The sequence below is a fragment of the Ovis canadensis genome, chromosome 23, assembly GCF_042477335.2.
Source record: "Ovis canadensis isolate MfBH-ARS-UI-01 breed Bighorn chromosome 23, ARS-UI_OviCan_v2, whole genome shotgun sequence".
Lineage (NCBI taxonomy): Eukaryota > Metazoa > Chordata > Mammalia > Artiodactyla > Bovidae > Ovis > Ovis canadensis.
In genome coordinates, this window is record NC_091267.1 from 46602945 (window position 1) to 46624000 (window position 21056).

A 21056-nucleotide genomic window follows, 5' to 3' on the forward strand; every position below is an offset into this window, starting at 1 on the left:
TGCAGAGTACATCATGAGAAACGCTGGACTGGAAGAAACACAAGCTGGAATCAAGATTGCCAGGAAAAATATCAATAACCTCAGATATGCAGATGACACCACCCTTATGGCAGAAAGTGAAGAGGAGCTAAAAAGCCTCTTGATGAAAGTGAAAGAGGAGAGTGAAAAAGTTGGCCTAAAGCTCGACATTCAGAAAACGAAGATCATGGCATCTGGTCCCATCACTTCATGGGAAATAGATGGGGAAACAGTGGAAACAGTGTCACACTTTATTTTTTTTGGGCTCCAGAATCACTGCAGATGGTGACTACAGCCATGAAATTAAAAGACGCTTACTCCTTGGAAGAAAAGTTATGACCAACCTAGATAGCATATTCAAAAGCAGAGACATTACTTTGCCGACTAAGGTCCGTCTAGTCAAGGCTATGGTATTTGCTGTGGTCATGTATGGATGTGAGAGTTGGACTGTGAAGGAGGCTGAGTGCCGAAGAATTGATGCTTTTGAACTGTGGTGTTGGAGAAGACTCTTGAGAGTCCCTTGGACTGCAAGGAAATCCAACCAGTCCATTCTGAAGGAGATCAACCCTGGGATTTCTTTGGAAGGAATGATGCTAAAGCTGAAACTCCAGTACTTTGGCCACCTCATGAGAAGAGTTGACTCATTGTAAAAAACTCTGATGCTGGGAGGGATTGGGGGTAGGAGGAGAAGGGGGCGACCGAGGATAAGATGGCTGGATGGCATCACAGACTCGATGGACCTGAGTCTGAGTGAACTCCGGGAGATGGTGATCAACAGGGAGGCCTGGTGTGCTGCAACTCATGGGGTCGCAAAGAGTCGGACACGACTGAGTGACTGAACTGAATCCAAAACACATGTGTTCATACTTTTTATGTTAATTATCATTTAATTTTTAATTATAAAAGTGACACAACTAAAAATAAAATATGGAAGTTCTACAAATCTCAGGCTCAACTCTGAACTAAGTCAAATGATTGTGTGTGACCAGATGCTTCATTCTTCCTGGGTAACAAGTTAGGGCTGGCCTTTGTAATGATTGTGTGTGACCAGATGCTTCATTCTTCCTGGGTAACAAGTTAGGGCTGGCCTTTGTACATGAGCCAGACTGTGCTACCTTGGAAACCCATGGAACACAGGCCCAGCACGAGCAACTCCACGTTATTTCCATTAGGACAGCTGCAGGTGGCCAAGAGCTTTCTCTGGGAAGAAGACAGTGTTGGGAAGCTTTGGGTGTTAATACAGTCCTGTCATCCAAAATTGACTTTGTGTCAACAACTGTTCTCATTATAATTAAACTTGCGCGCGTGCTAAGTCATTTCAGTTGAGTCTGACTCTTTGGAACCCCATGGGTCAAAATTAACCAATTTCTTGATGCCCAGCCACCCCACGCCCCGACCACCTCCACTGACCTCAGCCTTCTAATCTCTCTCCTTCATTCCCTACCCTTCAAAATGCCCCTCTTTCCCACCACTCACTGAAGCCTTACTCAGCCGTGTGCATCTTCCAGCATCTTGCAGCTATAGCAGTGTTTCTCCAAGGGAGCCCTGCCCCCTGGCACCTGCACCTCACAGTCACCTCTCATAACTGGTTAAAAGCCTATATCTGGGCCTCACTCCAGATCTACTGAATCTGAGGGTGTGGCTCCAAGGGTAGGCGTTTTGAACAGACACTCTATGCCCAGATTTAGGACCCACACTGTCTTACACTTATGATTTGTATTTCAAAACCAGATTCCACATTCTTGCATTATTTATAATTAGCTCAAATGTCCAAATACCCATTCATAGGGCCAAACAAACAACACAGCAATCCTAGATGGAGAAAGAAAAAACCTCAGCCCAGCACCTGCGAAAAACCATTAAGGGCTTCAGCTGACCACAGACTCTGAGTCAGTAGTGTGGTGTGGTTGGCGTCAAAGCAAATTCTAATTTAGATGCAGAGATAAAAGCAAGAGTTGATGGAACCAAGGAATGTCCCGTCAGACCACGTCTACTTTGCAGTGCTCTGTTGAGTCCTAGCATCTGCGTTTTAAGAGGTTTGGGCAGATTGGCACATGTTCAAAGGAAAATGCAAAGTAGGAGCGTGCAAAGCATATGGAATATGCTGTAGTTATCCCTGCTCTAAGTGCATGTATATCTCGTCCAAGAAGGCAGGGGCCCAGAGAGCGACTCCCTAAATACACCTTATTCTCAGAGGCCTATAACTGGGCAGACCCACAGGAGGAAGCTAGTTACCATTCTGGTACTTCCAAGACACAACTGGTTGGTACAGTCTTTCTGTTTTGTTTTGTTTTTTTCCTTCACTGAGAGACAAAGAGATGATTCTGCATTTGACCTGAGAAATTTCTAAATTAATTATAATAACTTAGTCAAATATCTTTAATGTATCTCGAGCAAGTCACCCAAGTATACAACATAGTGATGGCCTTAAGACAAACTCTAGGGATTTCCCTGGTGGACTAGTGGCTAAGACTCCACACTCCCAATGCAGGGAATCCAGGTTCAATTTCTGGTCAGGGAACTAGATCCCACATGCTGGAACTAAAAGAGTTCTGCTGCTGCTGCTGCTAAGTGGCTTCAGTCATGTCTGACTCTGTGCGACCCCATAGATGGCAGCCCGCCAGGCTTCCCTGTCCCTGGGATTCTCCAGGCAAGAACTCTGGAGTGGGTTGCCATTTCCTTCTCCAATGCACGAAAGTGAAAAATAAAAGTGAAGTCGCTCAGTCGTGTCCGACTCTTCGAGACCCCATGGACTGTAGCCCACCAGGCTCCTCCATCCATGGGCGTTTCCAGGCAAGAGTACTGGAGTGGGGTGCCATTGCCTTCTCCGAAGAGTTCTAGTGCCACACTGAAAAGATACTGCATGCCATAACTAAGACCCAGAGCAGTCAAAACAAAACAAAAGATAAACTCTGTCACGATTATAAAGAAAAAAGTAAAAGAGATCGAAGAGGAAAAGTCAGTTTGTTATTATATATGGGAAATGCTTTTCCAAAATTCTCACCACGTGAAGAGCATATGCCTGGTAAGGTTTGTGCCTGCCCTGTTTCTAATGCATTCATTCTTTGCGTGACCACAGGATGGAGGCACTGCCCTCCTGGCTGCCAGTCAGTATGGGCACATGCAGGTGGTGGAGACCTTGCTGAAGCACGGAGCCAACATCCACGACCAGCTCTATGTGAGTGTGTCTCAAGGGGGCTTCCGGGGGACACTTGCTCATTGCCTCAGCACATATAGCATTACAGTCTAAATTCTGATGCTGGAGGTGGCATCTGAGCTGTCAAGGAAATAAGAGAGTTAACTGGGTGAGCCTTTTCTGTGTAGAAATCACATCATCTTTATTTATCTTTGCTCTTTTAAGTCTCTCGTACATATGAAGTATTTCACATACCTACACAATTAAGATCTTCAAAAATCATGAGATAGGAGAAGGAAATGGCAACCCACTCCAGTGTTCTTGCCTGGAGAATCCCAGGGACGGCGGAGCCTGGTGTGCTGCTGTCTATGGGGTCACACAGAGTCGGACACAACTGAAGTGACTTAGCAGCAAAAACACTAGCTGAAGATTGAACGTGTCCTCAAGGAGCTTACAGTTGACTTGGGGTTTGGTGCAGTGGTAAAGAATCCGCCTGCCAATGCAGGAGATACGAGTTCAATCCCTGAGTGGGGAAAAATCCCCTAGATTAGGAAATGGCCACCCACTCCAGTATTCTTGCCAGGAAGATTCCATGGAGAGGAAGGAGCTTGGCGGGCTACAGTGCAATGGGGTCGCAAAGAGTAGGACACGATTGAGCATGCACACTGTGTGTGTGTGTGTGTGTGTGTGTGTGTGTAGAGTACGTAACTTAAAAGGGCAGACGGGCCTCCCCCATCCACCTCTAGGGTACTGAAGGAGGAACCTGGAAGGTGGAGTGTCCCCCCCCCACCCCAGTGAGCTTCAGGAGGTCAGGGCTTTGATTTTGTTCATTTAGTATCTGCAGCCCCTAGAACTGTACTAGCAGGAAGCGATGCCCAATAAATGTTGGATGGAAAAAAAAAAAATCATGAGATACATATTTTATTTATAACAAGCCCAGCATATGGACTTGCTGAAAACCAAAAGAAACTCTCCTATTGTAGAGTTATTTGGGAGGAAGAACACACAAAAAAAGGAAAAATCAAGTTGTTTGGAAGAGAAGTGAGGCTGGATGGAGGAAGATCTCTGAAATACGTGCATGCCATTGACCTTGAAAGGCATCCACTGCCAGCGTGGGTCTGTTTGCATTTATTGCCAGTGTGGGTCTGTTTGTATCCACTGCCATGTGGGTCTGTTTGCAGCTAACTGGCAATTAGCGCATTACCCAAGTACTCTTAATGGTCACTGTAATTCTGTAGAATTTATGGCAAATGTTATTCTGGTTTTGGAGTAAGAAGTAAAATATGGGGAGATGAAGTGACTGGGCAGTCTCATGGTGAGGACTGCAAGAATCCCTGCTTCCATTTATCTAGGAGCTGTTTTTGAGGCTATTATACCACCAGACATGAACCCTGTGCCTAGGAGCACTAGACTTTCATAGACCTGTAATGAGATGTGTGGGTGTGAACTTTTCCATTTGAACACCCTTTCCAGAGTCTATACGGAACCTCTGACAGATCACAGGCCTCTTTGAAGTGTAGTGGAACTAGCCTTAGCCTTGGCACTTCAAAACCTGCTCCCACTCTTGGAGCCGATAGCATTCCTGGTACCATGACTGAGCTACTTGACCGTGGTCTGAAAGAGTGATTCTCAACTCTGGCTGTACAGGAGAACCACCCAGGAAGCATTGAAAAATTTCACTTTCTGGGTCTACCCAGGCTTTCCCAGTGGCTCGCTGATAAAGAATTCACCTGCAGTGCAGGAGATGAAGTAGATGCGGGTTTGATTCCTGGGCTGAGAAGATTCTCTGGAGGAAAGCATGGCAGCCCACTCCAGTATTCTTGCCTGGAGAATCCCACAGACAGAGGAGCTTGGCAGACTACAGTTCATAGGGTCGCAAAGAGTCGGACATGACTGAAGCGACCTAGTACATAGCACAGCATAGAATTTGAACTATTGGATAACATTCTTCCATAAGGCTCATTGAGGCGGCACTTAATTTTAGAAATGTAGAGTTTTTAAACTCTTCTGTGATAGGGTAACCTAAAAATTCCATGCTCCAGAACATCCATTTTATGTTTAGACTTTTACCCTTACCTGAACTGTCCAAAATAAATGTTTCCATTAACAACATTTGAAATATGGGGCCAGGGAGGTGGCATCAATGATTCCTGAAAGCTTCTAGGAACAGAACTGTGTAATGCACGATAAAAAAAAAAAATCCAATGAATGCAGGGAAGATCCATTTTGGAAAATTTGTAAGAGTTAGCACTTCTATGTCACGGAAGCCTTTCTGTGGCAACACAGTGGGGAACAGCTGAAAATTGTATCCCCGTATCAAACGTCTGCTTTAAAATCTGTCCAGGCTGATTAATTTCCTAATGATTGGGGGGCGGGGGGTGGGTGGTCTGACTGCTGACAGCCAGTGGAAAGCCAGCACCCTCTACCTGGTTGGACTTGCAAGGAAGCTGCTTTGAGCGTGTGGTTAGTGTTCCGACGGGAGGGGTGGTGATTAGCTGGGAGAACTAGTTTTCCACTGTGCATCTGAAAGTAACGAGGCTCGCCCTGTCCTGTGGGCGCTGTCTGTGTGGAGAGGGCACCTGGCAGGAGGCATACTCTGGATGGACCAATGTACTTGCTGAAATTAACCAATGGTGCATCTTCAAGAAAAAAACACCCAGGAGATGTAGACACCCAGTTAAAAAGAGAACTGAAGAAGTTGGTAACAAGCAGTTACTTTGGGTTTTCGTGCAGGACTGCTTAGTTGTGTGTATAGGTATTGTTGGAGTCTGCCAGCCTGGCAGGGAGAAAGTTCATGGACATTCTTACGAGGGTGGGTGTTCTGAAAGCATCTTGTGTTTTAAAGCATAGAGAAACTGAAAGTCTGGAGAACAGATAAGGCAATACAAAAGAGAAAGCAGTAGGGAATATCTAATTAAAAGGATGGGGCTTCCCTGGTGGCGCAGTGGTAAAGAATCAGCTTGCCAATGCAGAAGACGAGGGTTTGATCCCTGGCTCGGGAAAATCCCCCGGAGAAGGAAATGGCAACCCACTTCAGTGTTCTTGCCATGATAATCCCATGGAGAGAGGAGCCTGGTCGAGTACAGTCCATGGTGTCCCAAAGAATCGGACACACCTGAGTGACTGAACAGCAACAAACAAAAATTAAAAGGATACTGTTCATACCCAATTTGTAAAAGCATGCAAAATAGATTTAGGGGATTTGGTTGTTGTTTTTGTTTTTTAGTTAACATGCGTTTGTGTGTGTGTGTGGTGTTTTTAGAGTTTTAATGTTCTTAAAAGTGTTTTTAATGTTCTGATGTGCTTTCTAGAGCACAGGCTCAATAGTTGGGGTGCACGGGCTTAGCTGCCCCAGGGTATGTGGGATCTTCCCAAATCAGGAATCAAACCTGTGTCTCCTGGGTTGGCAGGCGAATTCTTTACCACTGAGCCACCAGGGAAACCCTTTGTTTTTGTTTTGTAAATGAACAACTTAGCTCTTAGTGACAGAAGGATTGCAATGGAAAATTCTATTAAGTGTGTATTTTTTTTTATCCTAAATAAAATAGAGTGGACTCTGAGATCACGCAACAAAAGCAGAAGACAGCTAATGAGAAAGTTGTGTGGACAGAGAAAAATGATGACTCTTTGGAAAACCAGAGTTGTGCAACTAGATATATCATAAGCTCTATGACCAAGATTTTATAGCGTGAACAGTCATTGCATATGTTGTAACTCATCCTTATACAGCTGTCTGTTTTAAACTTTACCTTTCCACCTGACTTAGTGTGATGTTTTAGAACTAGTCTTCAAAGAATAAAATACCATGCATATTAAAAAGGGGGAAGGGAGCGGTGGAAGTGGAAACTTGTATTAAACAGAGGTATCAGTATTATAAGACTGAATTTCTTTTAAAATAAATAATTTCTTAACACTTTACATTTGCTAACTTTCAGGATGGAGCCACTGCACTCTTCCTAGCAGCCCAAGGGGGTTACTTGGATGTGATTCGATTATTGTTGTCTTCAGGCGCAAAGGTCAACCAGCCGAGGCAGGTAATGTTTGCGCGTGCGCATGCGTGTGAGGCAGTGGGCAGGGTGGGCTTGCAGTCCTGCAGTAGCACCTGCCTAAGATAGCCAGTCAGATCTGGGTCTCTGAAGCCTTTTTGCCTCTGGATGAAAGTTCATCCTTGATCAAGCTTTCTCCTGTTCTTTGCTTTGGGCTCACCTGAAAGCCTGTGAAATCAGACTGACATCACCATTCAGTATGTTTGGTGTCTGAGGTCAAGTACATACTCTGCCACCTCCTGATCAAGTAAATGATGTCAGTGCACTGAGGTCAGGAGAGTAGGCTAGACTGGGACATAGGTAAATTGAGGCGGGTCAGGTAGACTTGCCCTTGCTCAGCCCCTCTGCTGATATGCTGACTTCTCTCTTCCCCACCACTTCTTGTGCTGAGCCAAAGGTGTTCTTAGTGGGTTCTGTAGTTTTGTCTCTCAGATTACAGCACTGTTGACACTTCATTTACCAAAAGCCAAGATGTCATCTGGAGAATCAATTAACTGATACTTAAAGAAAGGACCACAAGGTAACTAACCCAGGGCTTCCCTGGCAGCTCAGCGGTAAAGAATCTGCCTATAGTGCAGGAGCCACAGGAGACACAGGTTCGATCCCTAGGTGGGGAAGATTCCCTGGAGGAGGGCATGGTAATCCACTCCAGTACTCTCACTTGGAGAATCCCCACAGACAGGAGCCTGGTGGGCTACAGTCCATAGGGTCACAGGGTCGGACATGGCTGAAGTGACTTAGCACGCATGCATGCATGAGGTCACGTTTATAAATGGTTAAGAACCATCCAAATGGAAGGCTTTATGACTAGCCTCTCTTCTATCAGAACTATTTCTTCACTAATTCATTTGTTTTTAATGAAACATTTCAGATTAAGGTAACCTTACTTTTAAAGGTAGTTTTCCAGGGAAAAGGGCAAGCTGCTAACTTGCCAGAATATTACACATAGGCAGATTTCCACTGTGATGTGGCCCTAATATGGGAAGGCCTGTTTGCTCATCAGTGAGTAGCCGTGGGAACCTTGGGGCTTCCCTGGTGGTTCAATGGTAAAGAAACTGCCTGCCAATGCAGGAGACATGGGTTCGATCCCTAGATAGGGAAGATTCCCTGGAGAAGGAAATGGCAACCCACTCCAGTGTTCTTGCCCGGAGAATCCCACGGACAGAGGAGCCTGGTAAGTTACAGTCCATGGGGTCACAAAGAGTCGGACACAACTTAGTGACTAAACACCACCAACAACAAATGTAAAATGAGTTGCGTGATGATATGAAAACCAGGAAGTTACAGAGTAACCCAGCAGTGCCATGGTAACCACAACACACCGCTGCTGTTTTTCATTCCTCAGGAATGAGGAGAACCTGGGCGAAGTGCGTGACCCAGCCTGGGAATGGGAGGACCCCACCCTTGGGTCAAGGGTCAAGTGACATGCCTTCCCAACGACTACATCTAATGCATCTGTTTGGAATTGTGAGCATCCGGCTCTGAAAAGATTGTTATTTAGGGAGAGGTGTTTTATAAAATAAGAATCACCATGGCGGTGGGGGGCCTGTGGGAAGCGATGAAATTTTTTTCCTTTCTATAGAGTGCGGTAACCCCCTTGTACCCTCAAACCGAAATCTTTTTATTGCCTTCCCACAAGCTTATAGTTAAAGGTTATCTACCCAGGTCAGACTAGTCCAAATTCTGTCTTCTCTGAAAGAGTAAACTCTGCATATTTAATTCCATTTCAAGAAACAAGAAGTGTCAGAAATACAGAAAAAGTACTGTCAACCTCAGCTGACTTTGATGAAAGTTATAAAGAGGTTAGGGCTTCCCAGGGGGCTCAGATGGTAAAGAATCCACCTGCAGTGCAGGAAATGCAGGTTCAGTCCCTGGGTTGGGAAGATCCCTGGGAAAAGGGAATTGCCATTCCCAGGATTCCTGCCTGGGAAATACCATGGACAGAGGAGCCCGGCAGGCTACAGTCCATGGGGCTGCTAAGAGTCGGACTAACGCTTTCACTTCACTTTCATGAAGAAGTTTAAAAATATCTGATTGAAAGTTTCCATTAAAATGGCCTGCACATGGTAGACATTTACACAGGTAGGACATTTGGAAGCCAATATTTTATTCTGAAATCTCAACTGACACATTGAATCATTGTCTGAATATTCTTGAGTTTACAAAATAAGGGCAAGGATATTTGCCTAGTTTAATTTCTTAAAATTTTTAGGTAAATCTGATTTCTAATTTTTGTTTCACCATCCCATGGAGTCCTGACATTGTATGATAAACTCTGCCAGGATGTGAACAGAGCTGCACTGAAATTATTCAGCTAATATTTGATCTGAGCTGCAGGGAATCCAAATGGTAGTAGGCAAGACTTTTCCTTGTAATTCTATCACTGAAGAACTCACTGAAAATCCTTTTAGTACTCTTAGAACTCTTGTGAGAGCTGCTGCTGCTGCTGCTGCTAAGTCGCTTCAGTCGTGTCCAACTCTGTGTGACCCCAGAGATAGCAGCCCACCAGGCTCCCCTGTCCCTGGGATTCTCGAGGCAAGGAGTCATTAATCATAAAGCAAGTCATAGGCAGGTTCGGGAAAGACTAAATTCTTTTCTTCTGTCTTTTTTTTTTTAATTTTTTTTATCCCTAGAAAGAGCTTGAAAAACTCCCCTTTTAAGTTGTCCTAAATAAAGAGGTCAAGAGTCACCGACATATGTGAACTCCACTGTCATTTAAAACCTCATTTTCAGTTCTGTCTATGCGTCCTCACCAAGCAGAGTTGATTTGACGCAGACATTTTTAATCAGTAGCTGAGATGGCTAATTAGTGTGTTTTTCCACCAACAAAGAGTTTCTCAGGTGGTGCCAGCAGTAAAGAACTCGCCTGCCAATGCAAGAAACATGAGTTCCATCCCTGGGTCTGGACGATCCCCTGGAGAAGAGAATAGCTACCCACTCCAGTATTCTTGCCTGGAAAATTCCATGGACAGAGGAGCCTGGCAGGCTGCACAACATGGGGTTTCAAAGAGTCAGACACGACTGAAATGATTTAGCACGCCTACCAATATACTTTTCCCATCTCAATTCACACAGCCTATTAAAATGATGCTTTTATGGAGTGGCGAAGGTCGGGCTCTATACATGGAGATGAGGTTGGCCTGTCATCAGCTCATCTCTATCTAGTTCTCTTAATGTGCTAATCAGCATTTCTTTGAAGCCTGACCAAAAGATCATCTCATAAAGTGCCTTTTCTAATAGAAGCCTTGGTTTGGACTTGTATCCATCCAATCCAAGAGAGATGCTGGGACCCAGATTGGATTGGACCCAGATCCTTTCTCCTGGGTTGTAAGCTTGGAGGGTGACCCCGAGGTGGGCACTGGGCAACGTGGAGTCATCAGATGGGTATGGTGTCCTGAGGGCTCTGAGGTGGGAGCCGACAGCAATAGGGAGACCCACCTGCTTGCATGTCCTCTGTTCTCAGAAAAGCTGTGTTGACCACCAGAGGACAGCCTATGGCGTGGACAGAGTTCCCACGAGGCCTGGAAGGCAGTGCATGGTGATCAGTGACTGGGAACTGGAACCAGGCTCTGATGTAGGGCCCAGGCTCCTGGGCAGGACACCAGTCCCAGGAGCATTCTAGGAGCCAGACCCAGACCCCAGGGCTGGGACCAGGGTGGGGAAAATGAGCAGCTTGGTGGTTCTGGGAATCTGGACAAGAAAATGAAACATAGTTTCAGTTTTGCTTAGTAACTGTGTGACCTCCAGCAAATTTGCTTACTCTCCCTGAATCTGATTTTTTAAAACTGGAAAATCATGATCATAATGGTATCTTCCCTTTGGAAGTACTGTGAGCATTAAAAAAAATAATCCCTGCAAAACTTCCTGCAGTGGCCAGTATATACCAAGGGCTTAGTGAATGTTAGGTGTTGCTGTTTTCATTCCTAGTCCATCCAGGCCTTCCTGCCTCCCTGGAACAGAAAACCCATCAGAAATCAAGGCTGTTCTTTTTCTCTCGTAAGCCAAGCAGTGTCTGTCGTCTCAAAGTCCTTTCTTGCCTCTCTCTCTCGCTCCCCACTCCTTTTTATTTTGATCGGCTTCCTCTGTCCACTTATTTTGTATGTGGTCCCCAAGTTTCCAGGTCAGATTCCCAAACTCTTGGGGTAGCCATGTCATTGAAGCTCATCCCTGCTCCCTAGGCCGTGGCTGGCCTGCCCATCCTTGGTCTGATCACCTGTGGCTGGGAGAATAGGTCACAGTGTGGACAGTGCAAGTATCAGGTAACACGGTCTCTAGACTCGCTTGCTGGACCAGGGACACAGGATAGAAGGACACAGTACTGAGAAATGGCTCCAGGTCAGCTCTCCAGGGCTGGTAGCAAAGTTGTCTCCATATTGAACCTCCCTGTGTTACTGATAAGGTAATCTCTTGCATGTGTGCATGCTAAGTCGCTTAGTCGTGTCCGACTCTTTGCTCTCCTATGGACTAGAGCCCGCCAGGCTCTTCTGTCCATGGGATTCTCCAGGCAAGAATACTGGATTGGGTTGCCCTGCCCTCCTCCAGGGGATCTTTGGGACCCAGGGATCGAACTAGCGTCTCTTACATCTCCTGCATTGGCAGGCGGGTACTTTACCACTAGCGCCACCTGGGAACCCCTGCTGCTGCTGCTGCTAAGTTGCTTCAGTCGTGTCCGGCTCTGTGCGACCCCATAGACAGCAGCCCACTGGGCTCCCCCATCCCTGGGATTCTCCAGGCAAGAACACTGGAGTGGGTTGCCATTTCCTTCTCCAATGCATGAAAGTGAAAAGTGAAAGTGAAGTCACTCAGTCGAGTCCGACTCCCAGCGACCCCATGGACTGCAGCCCACCAGGCTCCTCCATCCATTGGATTTTCCAGGCAAGAGCACTGGGGTGGGGTGCCATTGCCTTCCCCGTGGGAAGCCCTAATCTCCCCCAATTTAGATCAGAATTGGTCTTTAGCACTTTGTCTGTCTGGAGCCTGCGCGTAAAGTAGCCTAAGTGTAGGTGCTAGAAAGCAATAGAAGCAAAAGAGCTGCTGCTGCTGCCGCGAAGTCGCTTCAGTCGTGTCCGACTCTGTACAACCCCATAGATGGCAGCCCAACAGACTCCTCTGTCCCTGGGATTCTCCAGGCAAGAACACTGGAGTGGGTTGCCATTTCCTTCTCCAATGCATGAAAGTGAAAAGTGAAAGTGAAGTTGCTCAGTCATGTCCGACTCTTAGCGACCCCATGGACTGCAGCCCACCAGGCTCCTCCGTCCATGGGATTCTCCAGGCAAGAGTACTGGAGTGGGTTGCCATTGCCTTCTCCAAAGCAAAGAGCTAGTGCTGCTTCATATACTTATTGCCATGTCTTCCTAGGTGGCTCACTGGTAAAGGATCCACCTGGCAGTGCAAGAAGTGCAGGTTTGATTCCTGAGTTGGGAAGATCCCCTGGAGGAGGGCATGGCAACCCACTCCGGTATTCTTGCCGGGAAAATCCCATGGACAGAGGAGTCTGGCAGGCTACAGTCCATGGGGTCACAAATAACTGGGCACAGCTGAGCACACGTGAATGCACATGGGAGAGAGTGGCTTTCATTCTTTTTTCTAAATCATCTTTAGGAGCCTAAACAGACCGAATAAAATTGCGTCTCTAATACAAGTCATGTCATCTACCCCCATCTCATGCTGAGACCTCTGTATAAAAATAGAGGATACTTGAAAATATTATCTGAACTGGAGTGAGGGAATGGCAGAGCTGGAAGGAACTGCAAAAGTCCCCTAGTTAACCATACATCGGGTATAGAAGCTGTTTGGTGATCAGCCACTGTCAAACCCCTCCAGGCATGGGGATCTCATTACTACTTCATCAGCTTATTTAATCTTTAACCAGCCCACCTTATCATTCCTTTTTTTCACTGAGCCAGTGGTATCACTTGGTATGCAAAATAAGTCTAAACTGTTTTCTACTTGACATGCACAAATAGTAAATGACAGCTGTCATGATCCCCATGAATCCCATCTTCAAGCTAAATGTTCTTTTTCTTTTTCTACCTGCTGGTGAAGTTGTAACTTCTACTTCATGAAGGTTTCTTTGATTTAATATACTTTGACTGTATGTTTTTGTCAAGAAGTAAGTTAAAACTTATATAAATATTTTCAGATGTTTTTCCTACTCCTTTTCTCCTGAAAACTCTATAAAAAAGCACTAAACTGACCTGATTGCCATCAGTTTTATTACATTCATTGTCACAATGAAGATTCTAATGGAAGGAAAATATATGAAAAAGCAAAGATTGTGGTGTAGAGAAGAGGAAAACCTGTCCTCTTCACAGACTAGATAATCAGCTGATAAATAATTGAATCACATTCAGCTTCCTGGGTTCAAAAATCAGCTTTGGTGGTAACATAAGTGGGAAGGAAATCCAAAAAAGGGCATATATGTATGATATAGCTGATTCACTTTGCTGTAGAGTAGAAACTAATACAACATTCTAAAGCAACTATACTTCAATGAAAATTAATTTTTAAAAAAAGCCAAAAATAAAAATCAGCTCTGGAGAGGTGAGCACCAGTAAGGAAATACATAGCTTTCTCCCAAATCTCATTTTCTCAATCAGTCCTACCTGCTCAGTCAGTTTTCACTTAGGGTAACTAGGAGAATCAACTTAAAGTACATGGGATGCTATGTAAACAAAAGTTCAAATTAACTTAGTGTTTTTCATGATAAATAATATTCAGGTCTGGTTACCATTTTCTAAGCATCTGTTGGCCACTCCTTGTGCTGAGCACATTTCTGTATGCTTTCTCCTTCCCAAATATCTCTGAAGCTAATGCTTTTGCAGAAGGCTGAGGAGGCTCAGAGGAGTTTGTCCAAGTTCTCTCAACCAGCAAGTGGTGACTTCTTTTTCCACCTACCATGACTACTGCAATTAAGGTGACAACATTTGAGTGTTAGCATCACTGTTACGATGTTAATAGTTGTTGCTAATAAAGCACCTCTCAGCACTTTTCCACATATTAGTATCAATTAATGTGTGTATGCTAAGTTGCTTCAGTTGAATCCGACTCTTTGTGACCCTATGAACTATAGTCCACTGTGCTCCTCTCTGTCCATGGGATTCTCCAGGCAAGAATACCGGAGTAGGTTGCCATGCCCTCCTCCAGGAGGGGATCTTCCAGACCCAGGGAATGAACTTGGGTCTCCTGCATTGCAGGCTGATTCTTTACTTTCTGAGCCACGAGGGAAGCCCCATGTTATTAACAGAGTTTAACTAAAAACAACTAAGCCCTTGAAAAGCTTAGTTGGGAACTAACGGAACAGCGCGCTGGCTTTCTTTCCTAGCCTGCCCTCTGGTGGCCATAACGGCAAAGAGCAGATGAACCCAGAGCTGGCTGCCTTAGCCCCTGGGGAAATCTTTGGTGGAGCCCAGACTGTCCTGTCTCCTGGGGCCCCACCCATATCCCCTGAGCTGTAGCCAACTGACTTTCCCACCCAGCCTGAGCCAGCCACGCCTATCCACGCCACTGTGACTGTAAATGTTCTTCCTTCTACGTAGAAGACCATTTTCCCTCTTTCCCCCCAGGCAAAATTCTAGTCCTCTCTGGAGACCCAGCTCATACCACCCCATCTGAGAAGCTGACCCTGTCTCCCCCATACAGTAAGAGGGTCCCTCTCCAGGTTCATCCTGGGCATTTTGTCTGTACTTTATTGTGGCCCTGCAATCATACTGATATTTCCAGGTCTCTTCTCCACTAGGCTGCATTCCTTTGAGAACTGAGACCAGATCTTATTTTTAGTACTCCTCCCAAGACTTAGAAGATGCTTGATAATTGTTGGGTGTTTGAATGAGCGAACAAAAGATTGGTTGAATCCTGAATTGGGAGAATCAAATTAAAAATGAGTGCAGAAGTGCTTTGTAAACTCAAAGTACAGATGAAGGTATTATTTATATTGCTAATGATAAAGAATATACAGTGATGTCTCTGATGGTCCAATGGTTAGAACTTTGCCTTCCAATACAGGGGGTGTGGGTTCAATCCCTGGTTGGGAAGCTAAGATTCCGTAGCCTCATGGTCAAAAAACCAAAACATAAAGCAGAAACAATATTGTAACAAATTCAATAAAGACTTTAAAAGTGGTGGTGGTTTAGTCACTTTAGTCGCTAAGTCATGTCCTACTCTTACAACCCCATGGACTACAGCCCACCATGGGATTTTCCTGGAGTGCATTGCCATTTCCTTCTCCAGGGGATCTTCCCAACCGAGGGATCGAACCCAAGTCTCACATTGCAGGCAGATTCTTTACCCACTGAGCCACTAGGGAAAGCCCGTGGTCCATATTTTAAAAAAAAATCTTAAGAAAAAAGAATATTCAGATTCAGGGATATGTCTAAGAGGCCCTTGTAGAGCATAAAGTAGGTCAGGGTGTCTCCAGCCTTCTTCCATCCTTTGTTCTAGCACCTCTTCCCTGTATCTCCCCCAAGACAGTGGTGTCAGTGTCCTCTGACCCCCCTCAGCACTACCAGATCCTTCTAGGCTCCTGGTTTGCCATCACCCACCACCCTGCTTAAAGACCTTGGTCCTCTGTCCATTTCAGGACAGCAGTGGGCAGTGACCCTGTGGCTGCTGCAGGCGGTACCCTGGAGCTGAAATGATATCCTCCAACAGAAAGTGAAACTCTATACTCTATACCTGATTCATCTTGCTCTTCAGCCCACAGCCCCAATGATGAGTAATTTAGTCTGATGTGACTAAAGTCATCTCTTTGGGTTCCATTACCTTAATTACATCTGAGGTTAAGGTTGGTCAGTTCCGGGTTCTCCCTCCTTCTGCCCATCTCTCCAAGTGACCCAGGCTCTCAGAGGTCAGAGTATCACTGTGGTGTTGGGGTGGGGGTGAAGATACTCTTGTCTGCTTCCTCTTGTCCAGCTCCCTAGCCTCCAAACTTCTTGTGCTGGTCCCCTGAAGGGGCAACTGGTCTACCAGACACAGGTCCTGCCATCAACTATGCTCTTGACATTCTGTAGCCTTGTCTCCCCGACCCAGACTCACTCCAGGCTGCTGTTCAGCCAGCACTTCTGATGTCCCGCAGGCAGCCTGGGACTCCTGGGTGGGTGTGACCAGGGGTATTGGGGGCCATGTCCAGCATTGATCCAGACAGCTCCCATAACCATTTCTCTTCTACCCGTGAGGCACCAGCCAAGTGCAGAGCTCCTCTAAGGGGCCTGCAGTGTTCCTGGGTTTCATCTCAAGAACAGGAGAAAGTCCTTTCCCATGTGGAATTCGCCATAACTGATCTGAGTGTTTCTGGCACCCGAACTTACCAACAGAGACTCAACCCAGAGCTGGTGGAAAACACAGACACTCGTGACCCCGCCTCCCCACTCCCTCTCTAGTGAGTCCTTCCTGGCACTAGCCGAGTTTTCTAGTTTGCTTTCTGACCAGCAGGAACCACCCTCCTTCCTGTCAAATCCTTCGCTGTCTCTGATGTTTGACTTTTCCTTCTCTGGAGCAACACACCTCAGTTTCATGACCCCAGTGTTCACAGGGAAAAAAGAACTACAGGGAAAATAACACTCAGGAAGTGTTACCCAAACCATCGCTCCGCTGTAGCTGGGCAGTGTTGCAGCAACCCCCAGAAGACACAGCATCACATCCTGCATAAAATTATAGTCCCTGGAAACCACGAGGTGATGGTGGGGCATTCCAAACACAGAAAAAGAGTGGGAGCAATGACTTTAGCTTTCTGACACTCAGACAGGCCTCAGAGGAAACCACCACCTCTTCTGTGAGAATGAGGGGCCGTCACGAAACACAATGTGTGTGTGAACCCGCCAGTAAAGCAAAGAGGTAGAGTTCGGGGGAAATAAGGACAGGCTGGCTTCTCCTTCGGCTTCCCAGGTGGCTCAGTGGTAGAGAACCCACCTGCCAGGATGCAGGGAGCCACAGGAGACGCGGGTTCGATCCCTGGGTCAGGAAGATCCCCTGGAGGAGGGCATGGCAACCCACACCAGTATTCTTGCCTGGAGAATCCCGTGGACAGAGGAGCCTGGTGCAGTCCACAGAGTCCCAAAGAGTTGGACGGGACTGAAGCGACTTAGCACAGCATGCATAGTTTCTCTTCCCCGGGGCTATCAAATTTGGTTCTGCCTGGTGTAAATGCAACTCGGCCGCTTCCCACGCGTCTTCCCTGGAGCCCTGCACACCCTTGACTTTTGAGAAGCCAGAATCTGAATGTTGGCAATTTCCCAAGTGGTCCAGGCACTGCCAAATGCCAGTCTCGGTAGGTGGGTAGAATCGCCCTCGTTGTGTGTGGTCGGGAGCCCTGCCCGGCCCCTAATCACTTTCCGCATCCACCCCACCCCGCCCCGTGTCCTCTCCCCGCAGGACGGGACAGCACCGCTGTGGATCGCCTCGCAGATGGGCCACAGCGAGGTGGTGCGGGTGATGTTGCTGCGCGGGGCCGAGCGCGATGCCGCCCGCCACGTAAGTGCGGGGACCACCACGCGGGAGGGTGGGGAGGCCTCCCATCGAAGTGTTGACCCCCGAGCCCAGACGTGCGGAGAATAAAGACGCAGCTTCATTTTGTCTCTAATTCACCAGGGTTTCCTCCCAACCTCCTCCTGCTCTTTAGCAGAAAACCCAGGGAAAGGTTTAAATTCATTGAAACCTAACAATTGCTGCTCGGTCTCTAAGGGGAAAATGTTAAATTCCTCGAGAATATTCCTCCAACCGGAGGTAGCCTCTGGATGACCCGCGGGGATGGAGGTAGGAGTCTCGGACCTTGGCGGCCCTTCGGGATGTGTCTCCGTTGGCTGCTGATCCGCCTGGCGCTGCGCCTCCTGCTGGCCTCTGGGCCGCAGTGCAGCTAGCTCGCGGGGGGTCTGTGGTTTGGGGTCCCCGCAGTGCCCAGGCTCCCCAGGCTGTAGAGAGCTGCACCACAAGGGTGATTTCCTTCCTGTAGAAGTCTGTGAGCAAGATCGTCCAAATACAGCAATTGATGTGTTCCAGCAGGAGAAAGGGGGAATTGGAAAATCTCTTCTCAGGCCAGAAAAGGACGACAGAAACGGAATATTAATTTTTGAACTTGTCTCTGCATTCTTTCCTGCAGATTTCAGTCTACCACCTTCCTGTTCTCCCCACAACACCCATGCACCCAGGGCAGACTAGGGCAAGAGTATGTGCATGGAAAAGCACATTTAAAATTTCAAAACTGTAGATACAGTTCAACAGTCATAAAAAATTTTTAATTTAAAAACTTTCAAAAAGCAGTTCAACAATTCATTTCTAAGTTATGAACTGCAGTGAGTGCCTCTTTAGTCCATCTATGTTCTAAAAATATCCTCCTGAAATTCCCCAATATTCAAGGAAGACCTTGAATTCCTAAACGGCAGGGTTCTAAGATACCAGAATAAGTCACGTATTTTGTCTGGTATTCTTTCATGCAGAGTTAACTGTTTAATATGCTCTAAAATGATTTTAGTTTAAAAGACATGGCAGCCCTGTGCTTTAGTTTACATATTTTGCCTGTTTCTGACAAGCATGTTCCCAGTTCTCAACAAACATTCCATTCTTAGCCAACACACACATATGTTAATAATGAACTTTTCTTTTCCTTTCTCTGTAAAGGATGGTACAACAGCTTTATTGAAAGCAGCCAACAAAGGGTATAATGATGTTATAAAGGAGCTGCTGAAATTCTCACCCACCCTTGGTATTTTGAAGGTAAGACCTGCAGAGAAATTTTACCAAATTGCAAAAGAGAGGGGTTAGAAATTTGAGAAGTCCGCACTGGGGAATGCAGTGGAATCCAGGTACCATTTCCTTGGTTAGTTGTATTCTTGAGAGAACATACCTACAGTTTCTTAATTTTGGAGATTCCTGGGCACTGGTAGAAATGGAAAGGTAATAAAAAGGGTGAACCAGAGTCTATAGGTAACCTAGTTTCCTAGGGGGAAGCAAATCAGACAATAATAATGAAATGCTAAATCAGAGAGTCAACCATATTAATATTAATATATCATTGGAAGATTGGTGAAGTCCTTCACAAGTCATGACATGATTTGTGTCTCAGAAAACATGAAGGACGGGTACATTCTTTCTCTTCATTACCTGGTGAAAGAACCACACTGTTAGCTTAGGTCAAATGGAATAAGCTTCAAACACCTGGACATCTCCGAGACTGCTGTCATCCTGGAGGGCTGGGTCTTCTAGGAAACAGAGCCCTCAAAATCCTTTATTAAGTTGTAATCATTTTGAGTTAAAATATTCCTAAACTGGAGGATCTACCAGAGACTGGCAGTCTTTTTCAATAAAGGACCAGGTGGCAAATATGTTAGGCTTTGTGGGCTGTATAGTCTGTGTTGGAACAGCTTCACTCAGCGGTCGTACAGAGCAAGCAACCATAGAAAATACAACAACAACAAAAAGTGTTGCTGCATCTTATCAGACTTCACTGGGGGATATTCTATTTCCTTTTTTTAATTCCTTACTTAGGCTTTTTATTTTTGGCTGCGCCGGGTCTTTGTTGCTGTGTGTGGTGTTTCTCTAGTTGTGGTCCACAGGCTGTTGCTTGCAGCGGCTTCTCTTGTTGGGAGCACGGGCTCCAGGCGCCTGGGCTCAGTCGTTTGGGCTCCTGGGCTCCAGAGCGCAGGCTCAGTAGTTCTGGTGCACAGGCTTAGTTGCTCTGCAGCAGGTAGAATCTTCCCAGACCAGGGATTGAACCCGTGTCCCCTGCATTGGCTGGAGGATTCTTAACCACTAGACCACCAGGGAAGTCCTGTGTTTCTGAACTTTCATATTTTCACATATCACAAGATAGTCTTCTTTTTAACATTTTTAAAATTCTGAGCTAATCAGGATGTAGAAAAACAGGTGGGTGGGGTAGGGGGCTGCGCCAGAGGCAGTGAAAGAGGCTAGATTTGGCCTGAGTGCCGTCGTTTGGTGATTCCTGGTATATACACTCCTGTTTTGTTAGAGAGATGACACCAGAACCTGTTGTAAACTTGGGACAGTCGTTTAGCACTCTGGGGATTTATTGATGTATCTGAAGTACTTGCCCTTAGATGACCCCAGAGGCTTTTTGGATGCCTTGTATCTGACCTTTACATGTTCAGGTTCCAAGGCTGATGTCAGCTGATACAGAGCTCCTATTTTCAGTCCTGGCCTCTCTCACCCCAATGAGTTAATTGACCTCCCTGAGCTTGGAAGTCAAAAAACTATACTTTGTAAAAACTGTTTGGAAAGTGAGAATAAACAGTCTGTGAAAGTGAATTATCTGTGAATAAAAGAAACGAGCTTCAGAAATGGACTTTGCAATATCTAGTCTTGTTTCAGACAACTCTTTCTTAGCTTTTACATTTTTATGGTTAGCCATGGTGCACTTAGGCAACATTGATAGATTGGTTAAGATTTAAGTAAATGTCATGTTATCAGATTAGCATATCGCCATGCATGGTAAACATGGTAAAGCAGACATGGAAAACTGCTGCCTTGCTGAAATTTTTCTCTGGGTGTGATATTTATTTAACTTGTCTACAAAATCAGAAGGTTTTATATGTACATATACAGTAATAATAAAATGCACTGGTCATAGCAAACACCCTCTTCCAACAACACAAGAGAAGACTCTACACATGGACATCACCAGATGGTCAACACCGAAATCAGATTGATTATATTCTTTGCAGCCAAAGATGGAGAAGCTCTATACAGTCAACAAAAACAAGACCAGGAGCTGACTGTGGCTCAGATTATGAACTCCTTATTGCCAAATTCAGACTTAAATTGAAGAAAGTAGGGAAAACCACTAGACCATTCAGGTATGACCTAAATCAAATCCCTTATGATTATACAGTGGAAGTGAGAAATAGATT

At 45.9% G+C, this 21056-nt stretch overlaps 1 protein-coding gene across 8 annotated transcripts in view; it reads left to right on the forward strand.

Annotated features, from left to right (window-relative positions):
- The window catches only part of ANKRD29 (ankyrin repeat domain 29), a 53687-nt gene that overhangs the window by 21292 nt on the left and 11339 nt on the right, over positions 1–21056 (forward strand). For all 8 annotated transcript variants that reach the window (XM_069569308.1, XM_069569312.1, XM_069569309.1 and 5 more), the window contains 4 exons: positions 3098–3196; positions 7090–7188; positions 17569–17667; positions 18811–18906. In XM_069569308.1, the coding sequence (XP_069425409.1) occupies positions 3098–3196; positions 7090–7188; positions 17569–17667; positions 18811–18906 (393 nt within the window). The remainder of the gene's footprint in view (positions 1–3097; positions 3197–7089; positions 7189–17568; positions 17668–18810; positions 18907–21056) is intronic.